The sequence below is a fragment of the Mauremys mutica genome, chromosome 1 (genome assembly GCF_020497125.1).
Source record: "Mauremys mutica isolate MM-2020 ecotype Southern chromosome 1, ASM2049712v1, whole genome shotgun sequence".
NCBI classification, from domain to species: domain Eukaryota; kingdom Metazoa; phylum Chordata; order Testudines; family Geoemydidae; genus Mauremys; species Mauremys mutica.
The window spans coordinates 360,675,699-360,690,262 of NC_059072.1; the positions used below are offsets into that span (position 1 = coordinate 360,675,699).

At 45.4% G+C, this 14,564-nt stretch overlaps 1 protein-coding gene across 1 annotated transcript; it reads right to left on the reverse strand.

Moving 5' to 3' along the window:
- Positions 1 to 4,002: 4,002 nt before the first annotated feature.
- Positions 4,003 to 4,938, reverse strand: LOC123349129 (olfactory receptor 51G2-like). Its single transcript, XM_044986913.1, has one exon. The coding sequence runs from the start codon at positions 4,936 to 4,938 to the stop codon at positions 4,003 to 4,005; it is 936 nt and encodes a 311-aa protein (XP_044842848.1).
- Between the last annotated feature and the right edge of the window lie 9,626 nt (positions 4,939 to 14,564).

Consider the following 14,564-nt stretch of genomic DNA (forward strand, 5'->3'; position numbering starts at 1 on the left):
TTTAAAAAAAAAGAAAGAAAACACATATGGATAATCAGGCTGTTGCTAGATATTAAAGGAGCAACTGACAAGGATTAAACACCAAGAATGGTTTTCTTGGGGTCCAGCTTAAGGGTTACAAAAGGAAACAAAGGTACCTGTATTAGCACAGAGGAATCCACAAGCCCAAAATTAAGAGGTAAACCTCATTGTATCGAGCTAAACATTTTCTGTCCTATTTATATATATCTGTAGTTCCAAATGAGCAATTCTAGGGATAAATGATTAAATTTTATACCTGGCCCAAGCTTCTTATAGCATATCTGCTGCTCTGTCTCTCCAGCCAGGAGAACAACCACACAGACACAGAGGGGAAGGTTTGTTTTGTTTTTTTTCCCACAATTTTAAAAGTTTCTAGTGTTCCCTTTAGCTCTTTTGGTCAGGTGCCAACTCACTTCCTCTTACCTAAGCATTTCAGTGAGACTTCTTTACCCTTTACAAGTAAGGCAAGGAGATTACCACTACTAAGAAGGATTTCTATAGCTAACTGACTGGCTGGATGGCCATAAAAGAGTGCTTCCCCCCTCCTCATTTTCCACAAACGCTGACTTTTATCTGCCATTTTTCGGCCCAGTTACAAAGTTTTGTGAGATCCCTTTGTAACTCTTTGCAGTCTGCTTTGGACTTAACTATCTTGAGTAATTTTGCATCATCTGCAAATTTTGCCACCTCACTGTATAAGTCCTTTTCCAGATCATTTATGAATATGTTGAATAGAACTGGTGCCACTACTGACCCCTGGGGGACACCACTATTTACCTCTCTCCCTTCGGAAAATTGACCATTTAGTCCTACCCTTTGTTTCCTATCTTTTAACCAGTTATTGATCCAGGACAGAACCTTCCTTCTTACCGCATGACAGCTTACTTTTCTTAAGAGCCTTTGGTGAAGGAACTTGTCAAAGGCTTTTTGAAATCCAAGTACACTATGTGCCATGGATCACCTTTGACCACATGTTTGTTCCCCCCTCAAAGTATTCGAATAGAATGGTGAGGCATGATTTCCTTTGGAAAAGCTGTGTTGATTCTACCCCAGCAAATCATGTTTATCTATGTGGCTGATAATTCTGCTCTTTACTAGAGTTTGATCCAATTTGCTTGGCACTGAAGTTAGGCCTGTATTGCCCGTATCACCTCTGGAGCCTATTTTAAAAATCATCATCACACCTGATGTGCACAGGAAGGTCATTTTCCCTAAAGCTTGTTATATCCCCGCTCTATGAATACATTCTGCACCATCCCTCTCTGTTTGAAAACCTCTGGATTAGATAATCTATTCACTCCTTCTGGCTTTTAATGTTATGACTCTATGAATTATTGTCTTGGCTGCAACTTGAACAAGTTGCTATTGTGAATCTTGAAAGGAACTCAAGGAGAGATGCTCATCAAGAAGAATTGGGATTGACACAGAAAAACAAGGATATATGGTCCCTTTACCCTCCTGTCTCTGGGGGAATCTCATCATTGTTCCACTCTTTGAACTGAGAACAATACCCCATCTATGCTAAATGCGTCTCACCAGGCATGTCTGGCTGCATTCCTCTGTTTCCTCCCTTCGGGTGATTGTGACCAGCACGATACAGTCACCCCAGCCTCCCTAAAACAAACAGGTTTATTAACAATCAGAAAAAAAGCTTTAGGAAAAGTTTTTAAAAAATAACCCTGGGGATCTTCACAGCGGCTCTGGATCCCTGAGCAGCCCTCACCATGGCCCAGCTCTGGCTTCTCTCCTGAAGAGAGGATGGAGTCTCAGGTACAGAGGAGGAGCAGGAGTGGGGTGTTGGGGGAAGGGATGGGGCAGAGAGGGGGCCTCAAAGAAGAAGAGGAGCACAGTTGGGGGTCACAGAGGGGACGGGGCTTCTGCATGTGTCCTGCTTTTCCCTTTTGAAAACATGGTTGCCTTACAGTGAACGGGCTGGGCTGGGCTAGGAGCTAGCTGTGCTTCTGTGGGGGAGCTGAGTCCCATTTCCACCCCTTTGCATTGCAAGAGCAGCACAAACAGAGGGGACAAAGATGGAATCTGGGTCTGAGTCTCTTACCAGGACTCCTGTGTGTCTGAGCCTCATTCACACATAACTGTTTGAATGTATTTATCCTCTCACCACCTCTGCGAGGCAGGGCAGGGCTATTATCCACCTCTACAGACACCATACTGGGTCAGACCAAAGGTCCATCTAGCCCAGTATCTTGTCTTCAGACAGTGGCCTGTGCCAGGTTCCCCAGAGGGAATGAACAGAACAGGGAATCATCAAGTGATCCATCCCGTCGCTCATGCCCAGCTTCTGGCAAACAAAGGCTAAGAACACCATCCCTGCCCATCCTGTCTAACAGCCATTGAGGGACCTGTCCTCCATGAATTTATCTAGTTTTTTTTTGGACCCTGTTATAGACTTGGCCTTCACAACATCTTTTGGGTTCCAGGACTAGCTGCTCCAAGACGCAGTCCTTTACGGTGTCAAGAAACTGTCTCTGCATCCCGTCCTGAAGTGACATGTACCGAGTCGATATGGGGACAGTAGAAATTCCCCATTACTATTATTGATTTTTGTTAATAGCCTCTTTTATCTCCCTGAGCATTTCACACTCACTATCACCATCCTGGGTAGGTGGTCGGTAATATATCTCTACTGCTATATTCTTATTATTAGAGCACAGAATGTCCACCCATAGAGACTCTATGGTACAGTTTGGTTCATTTACGATTTTTATTTCATTTTATTGTACACTTCTTTTCACATATAGTGCCACTCCCCCACCAGCATGACTTGTTCTCTTCTTTCAATATATTTTGTACCCTGGTATTACTGTGTCTCATTCATCATCCTTATTCCACCAAGTTTCTGTGATGGCTACTATATCAATACCCTCATTTAATACGAGACACTATAGTACACCCATCTTATTATTTAGCTTTCTGCATTACATGATGTATTTGAATGGGACTTTTTTTTTTCATTTGACTGTTTCTCAACAGATCCTACCTGTATTTTATCATCTTCCATCATTTCCTCCTTGCCAGGACATAGAGAATCTCCATTAGTCTATTCTCCCTAACAGATGTCGTTGTCCAAACGACATGCTCCTCTGCACCTGTCAGCTTTCTTCCAGCGGTTAGTTTAAAAACTACTCTACAAGCTACTTAATGTTAAGTGCCAGAGATCTGGTTTGATTTCGGCTTAGGTGGAGCCCATCCTTCCTGTATAGGCTCCCTCATTCACAAAACTTTCCCCATTTCCTAATAACACATGCAGCACTGCTCTGCCTCGGTGGCATTACACTCAGATGGGGGTGGACTTATCAGGTGTGTGGTGCACAGTCATCAATGAGGGACGAACTGCCTAAATGAGTGCACCTCGGGCTCCTGCTTTAATCATGTCTCTGACACGACTCAATCACATGCACCTGGCTGAGGGCACAGGGAAAGGGGGGTGACTGTGTCACTTAAGTAGCTCCTGAGCACAGCTGGTGCAGCCCCATGGATCATGCAGTACCCAGAGCGCTCAGGAAGGGCGAGGACTGGAACTGCAGAACAGCTCTCAGCTATTTCCCTGGCTCGTGGATGTTTAACCAGAGACAGAACGGTGACAGGTCAGGTGTAATGGGAAACAACATCCACATCCCTTCTCTTTATTGACTCTATCAACAGGAATTCTGAAGCTGGAGCAGGCACCAATACAGCTCTTTATAAGCCAACATCACACTGGTCCACTGGCTCTCCATGAACACAGACACATTATAAAAGTTGCTACCTGCCTTGGTCTCCTTCCCCCAGTGTGTTAGCCTCCCTCACCAGCCCCTCTCCCATTCTTCCAGGCCTCATACCATGTCTGAACCTCTCTTTACAGAGTGGAGTTAACTAGATCTCATGACTCGGATATAACGTACTGAATAGAATGGGTGGTCATGGCCCGTGTTTTTCATCTCCCATGTCACTGGGGCTGGAGCCAAGTGATGAACTGACCCTTCATTTAGAGAACACCCTGATTATCCTCGCACGAAGGTGTTTGCTTTTCACGCTGTACACAATTGGGTTCATAAGTGGCGGGACCAATAGAGAGATGTAGCCCAGGAGAACCTTGAGTAATGGAGGAGAGCCTGTCCCAAATCTGTGTATCACAGCCAAGCCAATCTCTGGTGTGTAGAAGAGCAGGACAGCACAGAGGTGGGAAACACATGTGTTCAGGGCCCTCAGGCACTCTGCTGGGGACGCAACTTTCAGCACTGTTTTGAGGATCATCACATATGAGAGGAAGATGAGCAGTGAATCCAATCCCACCATGGAGACTGTAAGAAAGAATCCATAGATGTAGTTGACTGTGATGTCCGAACAAGCCAGCTTCATGACCTCTTGGTGCAGGCAGTAGCAATGGGAGAGGACATTGGCTCGACAATATTGGAACCGTTTAAGAAGAAAGGGGAGTGGGAATATTACTGCCACTCCTCTTAGCACAAACACCAGTCCCATCTTTCCAATTCTTGGCAGGGTTAAGATAGAAGCATATCTCAGTGGCTTACAGATAGCAACGAAGCGATCAAAGGCCATCAACAGGAGTACCGATGATTCAATGAATGAAAGTGAATGGATGAAGAACAGCTGGGCAAAACAAGCATCCAGACTGATCTCCCTGGTGTTAAACAAGAATATACCTAGTGTTGTAGGCATGGTGGATATCGACAAGGCAAGGTCTGTGACGGCCAACATGGAAAGGAAAATGTACATGGGCTCATGGAGGCTTGGATCTGTTTTTATAATGAACAGAATGACTGAATTTCCTACTATTGAAATGACATACACTAAGCAGAAGGGGATAGAGATCCACAGATGGATGTCTTCCTGCCCAGGTATCCCGGTGAGAAGGAACACTGCAGAGTGGAATTTGGTGTCATTGACAACTGACATAATATACTGGACAGGTCTAAGGAGTTTTGAAATATCCTTCCTGAAAGAAAAAAACAAACCATGAGACTAGATGATATTTAACGAGACATCTTTCTGATCTCAGTGCAAGCGACTCCCAGGAGCTTAAGGAAGATAAGCGAAAGCATGGTCTTGGATATGCACCATCGATAGGAACATAGGCAGTACCAGACTAGATCAGACCTTTAGTCCATCGAGCCTCGTATCCTATGCCCAGTACCAGATGGTTCAGAAGAAGGTGAAAGAAGCCCTGAAATAGGCAGCTATGAGATAAGCTGCTCCCAAGGAAAGTTTCTCCCCAAGACCCACTAATTTGACATATATTGTAGTATAAATGAGGCAAGTTTAGAGCCCTTTTACAAGCTTTTCTGTTAAATCCTCACAACTGTAATTGGATTTTCTGCTTACTCGTATAAACATCCAGTCCCTCTTTGAAACCTGCTAAGCTCTTGGGCCCACTGATATCTTGTGGCTGGGAATTCTGCAGCCTACTTGAGTGCTGTGTGATTTTACAATTGTGACCTTTCCACTGACAACCTTTCTGGTCCTCCATTTTGGAGTGCGGCCCATTGTACCATGACATGTGTGTAAACAAATGGCAAGTGCATAGTGAAAACGGGTCATTTTATGTATCTGTCCTGCATTGAAGCTGTTTGTTAATGTGTTTCTGTTATGGGAAGAGGGTAAGAAGGCAAGGGAAGGCAGGCTGCTCTTGGTCTGGTGCTGGGGCTGGCAGCTGGGTCCGCATGGATGCCCAGCACCCACGCTCCAGGGCCGGAAAGGCTGGGGCTGTGCTGCACAGACTGTGGGGGGTGAAGACTGGGAAGCTTGGGGTGCTCCGGGCCTGCGACACTAGTCTGGGGCACGGCCTGTTGCTGCTGTGGGGGGCTGGCCTGGCTCCATGGGGGGTGAGATTGTGGAAGGGGCGGGGCCTCGGGTGGAAGGGGCGAGGCTGGGCCTTTGCCTGACCCAGGTGGAGATTCACCACCATGCATGATTTCCTTGCCTAATTTATATATATATATATATATATATATATATATATATATATATAATTTTCTCCACTCCTCAGGTTCTATATTATGCCACTGTCTCTTTGCAGTAGATGGATGAATTCTTAGGGCCAGGTTCTTAATTCAGGAATAATGACTTCAACTGCATCACTCCAGATTTACATGTGTAAATTCAACCAGAACCAGGCCCTATTAATTATCTCTACCAAATACTGCCAGTGATACACTCTGACCTAGAGGAATCCCTCCAAGAGAAGCTGAAGTGCTTTGTCTGGCCAAAGCTGGCTGACTCCCAGGAGTTCGATCATCCTACAGGCTTCATTTTATCCTCACAGGACCTGCATCCTCTCCCCATGAAAGGGTCTGTAGATATTTGGCAAGTTACAAGCTAACATAGTCAGATTGGCAGGGGAGAGGTTAGCGTCACAAATGGGCAAATAGTGCAAACACTAGGTTCACACTAATATCCAGTTGAGGGTGCAAGTTACTTCAGCCATGCTCATGTACGAGATGATAGGTGTAAATTACATACAACCCTTACTACACTCCCCTTTCCTGCACCTTAGCTTTACTCTCTGCTTCTTTCCTGAAACACTGACCAGCAGTTCAGTTCTCTTAGGACTTCTTTAAAAGGTATTGCAGAGTTATTGAGTGCACAAGCCTGAATATAAGTGTTAGAAACAGGTTTTGGTCAGTTACCAGCAGACAGTATCATACAACTGTTCACTGAATGTAGAGTTAATAACACAAACCATTGCAAACAGTATGTGGAGCACTTCTGAAATACTTTCGAAGCTAAAACCATTAAGTAGTAAACTTACCACTTTTCCTTCCTGTAGAGATTCCAACAACTTTGGTGCTGGATTTCGATATACCTGCATGTCATGAAATTTTGATTTGTAATATTTGTATTACAATGAAAAGTCTTGGCATAACATTTACACATCTATACTTTAGTACACACATGTCAACCCATCCATCCCCTCTGATCTGCTTTCAGAGATGATTTCTCAGGATAGAGAGTGACTTAAAATATAGTGTCAGTCATCTGGATGTCTGCAGAACCTGAACAGCAAAGAAAAGTCTAGTAGCTCATCTGTCCTTCGGTTAACAGCTGACTGGTTCGCCTCAGGTTCTGTTCTGTCAGTCTGTAGCCTGTATCCAGAGTGGTAACAGGGTGGAGGGATGGCTCAATGGTTTGAGTATTGGCCTGATAAACCCAGTGTTGTGAGTTAAGTCCTTGAGGGGGCCACTTAGGCATCTGGTGCAAAATCAGTACTTGTTCCTGCTAATGAAAGCAGGAGGCTGGACTCAGTGACCCTTCAGGGTCCCTTCCAGTTCAGTTCTAGGAGATGGGTATATCTCCTTTATTATTACTGGGATCAGTATGGAAAATATTCATTCCCTGAGCTCTCACTCCCTTGTACAAAGTAACCCCAGCACACAATGAGGGTTTGCAGGAAGTGGATTTCAAAGTCAAATGCATGAGTAATCATGGAAATGGAACTTGGTTTCACACATGAAACTAGTCTATTTCTCTCTCTCTCTCTCTCTCTCTCTCTCTCTCTCTCTCTCTCCCCAGCTACATCTTGTATTCATAACATCCATAGCACCTGGGAATGGCATACTGTCAGACATGGAGCTGAGCTGCCATAACGTATGGACATGTTAAACCCAGTTGTTGGGATGTTTGCTGTAGAGCTATATTGGGTTAACTATTGAGATGCTGACGTTATGGCTATATTGGCTGCAACCATTGTGGCTCTTCTTAGTTTAATAGCAGGTTGCTGGAAAACAAGCAGGAAGGGAAGCAACAGCTCAGGAAAAGCCATCGCTCAGTAACCACCCCAGGGAGGTTGAGAGACAACACCGGAGCTACAAGCTGGGAAGAGCCTATTTCTGGGCTCCAGCCACATCACACAGCTTGTTTTGCCAGATCTTGGAGTCTGTGCAGAGCTGGGTCAGCTGCTGTGAGAAGCTCTTCACACTGACAGGCACAGACACCTCTGGGGATGTCTGAAAGCCTTGCCCTGCCTGGGTCTCTGTCAGAGTGGGAGAGCGTGGGGGTCAGAGACGTGTACAGACTGTTGTTTGAAATCCCTTTAATTCTCCCATGTTTCGCTTTATTCCCACTGTTCAGATTAAAGAGTAGTTTGGTTCAAGAAGGCTGGTCACTCATCTCACCACTAGTCACAGACTCCCAAAGGGAAGAACCACAGGACCCAGGCTGAATGTGGGAGGATCATGAGATTCTACCCCATGAGAGGGAAGGTTACTTTCCCTGACATCGGAGACTAGGGAGGGGGGCAGAGATGCAGGTAGCCCTGTAACTTTTAGTGGTATCTACAGAGCAGAGATGCTAGAGCCCTCAGCCATTCAGGAAACAGAAATATCCCCTATCTGACCAGTTATCACAGAGCAGCGCAGCTCTGAATACCTGTGTTGATAATCAACCCAAATAATAAAACCTTTGAAAAGGCATTTGCTGATTAAATTTCCAGGAGCAAATAAACCCAGGGCAGCCCAGAGGGGGGGCAAGTGGGGCAATTTGCCCCGGGCCCCACAGGGGCCCCCACAAGATTTTTTTGGGGCCCCTGGAGCGGGATCCTTCACTTGCTCCGGGGGCCCTGGAAAACTCTCGTGTGGCCCGGGCCCCCAGAGCTTCTTTTGCTCTGGGTCTTCGGCGGCAATTCAGAGGCGGGTGGTCCTTCCGCTCTGGGACCCGCCGCCAAAGTGCCCTGAAGACCTCGGGTTGGGGGAGGGGGGACCTTCCACCCCGGGACCCGCCGCCAAAGCGCCAGGTCTTCGGCAGCAATTCGGCAGCGAGGGATCCTTCCGCCCCAGGTCTTTGGTGACAATTCGGTGGCGGGGGCCCCACTGCCGAAGACCCCATGCCCCCTGAATCCTCTGGGTGGCCCTGAATAAACCTGTGGCAATTTTTGAACTATTAACTGATATTCTGTGGGGTCTCCTTTCACTCAGCCCCTGGCAGGATCGGGCCCAGAGCACACTGCACCTCCAGAAATGGGACCCACTGAGAAAACCTCATTTGGGAAATTGCAGTTTTTTAACACTCCAAGCTCGCTTGGCATGTCAGATTTGTGTGCAGCTTCAATAACCCCCTGAGGAGCATGGGCAGGTGTAGGGGAGGGGTTCCCAAGCTCCCCAGTGCTACCAGCCCTTCACTGAGTCACCCCGACAGCCCAGCTCAGTCCTCTGCTGCTGCACAGAACATCTGTAAATGGAAACAGCCTGCAGCCTTTCCCCTTCACTTTGCATCTTAAAAACAGTGAAACCTGCCAACATACCCAATTGCTGCTAGAAGGGGAGCTGCTGACACCAGAGGTCTTCACCCAAAAGGACAGGAGTCAACAGACAGGTTGCACAGGCAGCAGCCAGTATCTGTTCAGATAGGGAGGTGACTGTCTTTATGAAGCATGTCTGCACATTCCCTTGGGGCCACTTGGTCATCAGGGAATCTCAGCTGCTTGGCTTTGTGTGAACCAGCTGTAACCCCCATCATGGCCAATGGCAAACTGCAGGAAGCCAAATCACAGGGGATGTGCGGTGATGCTACCCAACAGGACTGCAGCGCCAGCCCTGCTGCAGGCTCTATTCCTGGAATCCGGGCTTCTTATCACTGTTCATATTGTTCTGATTAGTTGCCTGGCTACCTTGGGGGCAGCTGAGAGGTAACGATGGTGCCATCACAGCTGTGATCTTGCTGAAATAAATAATAGAAGTAATAATAATAATAATAACAATAATCAATACTAGAGGATCAGATTTCTCCCAGACAGCCCCCTGTCCTGCATTACACACCAAGAGTGCAAGCTAGGAAAGGGAGATTCTAGAATGCTGCATTTCCTTGGATCATACCAGTAGGATATAAACTTCCTCTCTGTTAGGGTGGTTAAGTGCTGGAATAAATTGCACAGGGACGTTGTTGAATCTCCATTAGTGCAATTCTTAAGAGGAGGTTCCCCAAAGTTAGGCACAGATCTCAGTGATCCACTGATATCTAGGCCTCCCACCCACAATCTCTGTGCTTCCCCAACTGCTCTAGGACCCTCTCCAGCTCCCTGCTAGCACAGGTTCATCGGAAATGTGCTACCAGGGCCTGTCACAGTAGCCAGTGCCTGAAGGCCATGCTTAAGGGGCCTTTTACAGGGTGGAAGGGGCTGCACAGAGGTGGGAAGGCTGGTTAGAGTAGCTGATGACCACAATAGCCCAGCTGTAGACTGGTCAGAAGGTATCAACCTTTCCATACCCAGAGTGCAGCCATAGACTCCATCAGTGCCAACTTCATTATGTCATGATGGAGAGGCAGATGAAGAGCCTCCAATTTCTCTTCGGGATCAAAAATCTCAGCTCTGTAAACAAAGACCATTGCCCATCTATCCCACATTGAGTGGAAAGTGACCTATATTAATGAGTTTGTGTTGTATAGATCTATGTGCAGTGCAAAATGGTATAAATCTGGGTTTATACTTCACCAAGGGTGCAAGGCTGGGAAACTGGGAAATTGGCTGTTGTCTCTTGTTTGTCCTTGAGTGATTTAGGAAGAAAACACACAGGTAGCTTAGTTGATATTCACCCAAGAGTTCTGCAAGAACTCAAATATCAAATTGCAGAACAACTAATTGTGGTGAGGAACCTATCACTTAAATCAGCTTCTGTACCAGGTGACTGGCAAATAGCTAATGTGATACTGATATTTAAAAAAGGCTCCAGAGGTGATTCCAGCAATTACAAGCCTGTAATCCTGGCTTCAGTACAAGGCAAACTGATTTAGTAAATAACAGAATTATCAGACTCATGGATGGACATGATTTGTTGTGGAAGAATCAGCATGGCTATTGCAAAGGGAAATTATGCCTCATCAGACTATTAGAATTCTTTGAGCAGGTCAACAAACATGGACAACGGTGATCCAGGTCATACAGTGTACTTGGACTTTCAGAGAGTAGTTGACAAGGTCCCACAACAAAGGCTGTTAAGAAAGGAAAGCAGTCTTGGGGTAAGAAGGAAGGTTCTCTCCTGTCTCAATAACTGGTTAAAAGATAGGAAACAAAGAGTAGGAATAAATGGTCAGTTTTCAGAATGGAGAGAGGTAGCTAATGATGTCCCACAGGGATCTGTACAGGGACCACTGCGGTTCCACATATTCATAAATGATCTGGAAAAAGGGTCAAACGATGAGGTGGCAAAATTTGCAGACAAGACAAAATTATTCAATATACTTAACTCCAAAGTAGACTGTGATGAGTTACAAAGGGATCTCAGAAAACTTGGTGGCTGGGGAACACATGTTTTTTTGTTGACAAATGCAAAGTAATGCATATTGGAAAAATATAATTCCAACTATACATACAAAATGATGGTTCCAAATTAGCTGTTACCACTCAAGAAAGAGACCTTGGAGTCATTGTGGATAGTTCTCTGAAAACCTCTGCTCCATGTACAGAGTCAGCCAAAAGAAAAGCTAACTGAATATTGGGAACCATTGATGTTGGATATAAAATGCCAGGGCAGGCTAAGCCTCCGGATGCCAGTTGCGGGGTTTGCACAAGGAAACAGGTTTGCTTATGATTATGTGCCATGTAGGTTCCAGTGTGGCTGAGGAAGTTTACAATTTTCACAATACTGTTGCACATTTGCTTTCATGCGCGGCCACCAACCCACAGAGGTGAAGCACAGCATGGTTTTATCTACCCCTTGATGTTCTAACAGCGTGTTGTGTATCAGTAAATCATTTTCCTGCATAACTGGGATGGGACTACTCACACTGGAAAATGTTCTCCAAGGTACGTCAATAGCCCCTTGTTTATATACAACTTCGATTTGTACTTTTGAAATGGTGAATTTTGTGATAACAAACTTCAAGCTTTTGGTTCCTTTTCTGCTTTTGACAATGGTCTGATTATTTTTACTATTTCCTGATCCTTTGCCTGCAAAGCTTTTAGATCTGGTACCCCTGTGCTGAATTGCTCTTTTTCTGCTCCTATCGGGGTCAAGTTTGAATTTGCCATGGGATCTATTTGTCTGGGTTTCTTCCATAGAATCCTACTACAGGATTCTATTTTTTTTTTGCTAATAAATCAGCATGATGATTTTCCTGATTTTACTACGATCTTGCACCTTCTGAATTATGGGTCATGTTCTGGAGTGGATACTTCACAGCAAGTTTGCCGATTGTCTGTAAAAGTGATGCATATTTAAGTGGAGCTCCATCTGAGGATGTAAATCCATAAGCATCCCATACTAGTAAAAAATATTTTGTAAGTGAATTATATGCCCAAGCTGAATTTGAACAAAATTATCAAAGGGTGGCTCTTTGTAGTAATAGACAGTTTTTGGCATTGTTCCAATAAGCATGCCACTGTTGAAAGTTTCAGATATTGAGCAGACCGTGGAACACGTGAGTGTGATATTTCCCACACAGAGGGAAGCCATTCCTGTTTTTCTTGGATTTACTTTAGTGTGGACATTGGTAGAATGGGTATTTGATTTTGGAGGGATATCATAAATTCCAAACCCTGTACATAATTTCCCTTGATCATGATAGCTAGATTCATCAACGAAAGAACAATAAATTCTGTGATTTTTAGATGGGATGGCATTAATATGAATAATTGATTTAAGGGTTTCTCTTGATTTACATCTGGACACACATGAGGGTTTCCAGAGTATAACAGAGCCTCTGGCAACGGAGACTGAATCTGCACTGGGTCCACTGTTATTTTTGCCCTGCAATAACAAGGTCCAGTGCGCCAGTCGAGCATTAGACATTTATCCATCTTTGACTTGATTAGAAAGCAAAAACTGGAAGGGGGTATACATATAATACAAAACTATTGGATTTAGGCCAATCAAATGCAAAATGTGGGTGGCTAATAAGTACTTCTCACAAGTGGAGTAATTTTCCTAGAAGCATATGCCACTGGTCTGATTTTTTCATGACTTTTTTTAAGAAGCTACGGCTGCATGTATAGTTGTACTCACAGATGCCTCTAGATTATATGGTTTTCTGGGATCTGGGTGATCAGCACAGGTGCCTGCATTACTGCTTACTTTACCTTGATGAATGCATTTACATACTGGTCTGTCCAGACTCAAGCAGCTCCCTTTTTCAGAAGATTGTAGAGTGGACCTGAAATGTGAAAAAAGTTAGGTATGAAGTCTCAATAGTACCTTGCTATGCGTAAAAATGGGCATAAAGAATTTATATTAAGAGGCACAGGCAATTCCCAAATTGCATCCAGCTTCTGTTGGACAGGTGTCCGACCTCCTTGAGGCAATTTAATGTATAAAAAAGAATCTTTTGGGACCATTAGTTTTACCTTTGTTGAGTTACACTTAGGGTATGTCTACACTATGAAATTAGGTTGATTTAATAGAAATCGATTTTTTAGAAATCGATTTGATACAATTGATTGTGTGTGTCCCCATTAAGTGCATTAAGTCGGTGGAGTGCGTCCAGAGTACCGAGGCTAGCATCAACCTTCAGAGTGTTGCACTGTGGTAGCTATCCCACAATTCCTGCAGTGTCCGCCGCCCATTGGAATTCTGGGTTGAGCTCCCAATGCCTGATGGGGCAAAAACCTTGTCGCGTGTGGTTCTGGGTACGTCGTCAGGATCCCCTTCCTCAGTGAGAGCAACGGCTGAGAATCGTTTTGTGCCTTTTTTCCGTGCAGACACCATACCATGTCAAGCATGGAGCCCACTCAGATCGCCGCTGCAGTTATGAGGACTGTAAACACCACGCACATTATCCTGCAGTGTATGCAGCACCAGAACCTGCAAAAGCAGGCGAGGAGGCGACGGCAGCACGGTGACGAGAGTGATGAGGACATGGACACAGACTTCTCTCAAAGCACGGGCCATGCCAATTTGGAACCATGGTGGTAAAGGGGCAGGTTCACGCTGTGGAATGCCAATTCTGGGCCTGGGAAACAAGCACAGAATGGTTGGACCGCATAGTGTTGCAGGTCTGGGATGAATCTCAGTGGCTGCAAAACTTTTGCATGCATAAGGGCAGTTTCATGGAACTTTGTGACTTGCTTTCCTCTGCCCTGAGGCACAAGAATACGAAGACGAGAGCAGCCCCTACAGTTCACAAGCGAGTGGCGATAGCCCTGTGGAAGCTTGCAACACCAGACAGATACCGGTCAGTCGGGAATCAATTTGGAGTAGGCAAATCTACTGTGGGGGCTGCTGTGATCCACGTCGCCAACGTGATCACTGAGCTGCTGCTATCAAGGGTAGTGACTCTGGGAAATGTGCAGGTCATAGTGGATGGCTTTGCTGCAATGGGATTCCCTAACTGTGGTGGGGCGATAGACGGAACACATAACCCTATCTTGGGACTGGAGCACCAAGGCAGCCAGTACATAAACTGAAAGGGGTACTTTTCAATGGTGCTACAAGCACTGGTGGATCACAAGGGATGTTTCACCAACATCAATGTGGGATGGCCGGGAAAGATACATGACGTTCGCATCTTTAGGAACTCTGGTCTGTGTGAACAGCTGCAGCAAGGGACTTTTTTGTCCCTTCTGCAGACCAGAAAATAACTGTTGGGGATGTTGAAAT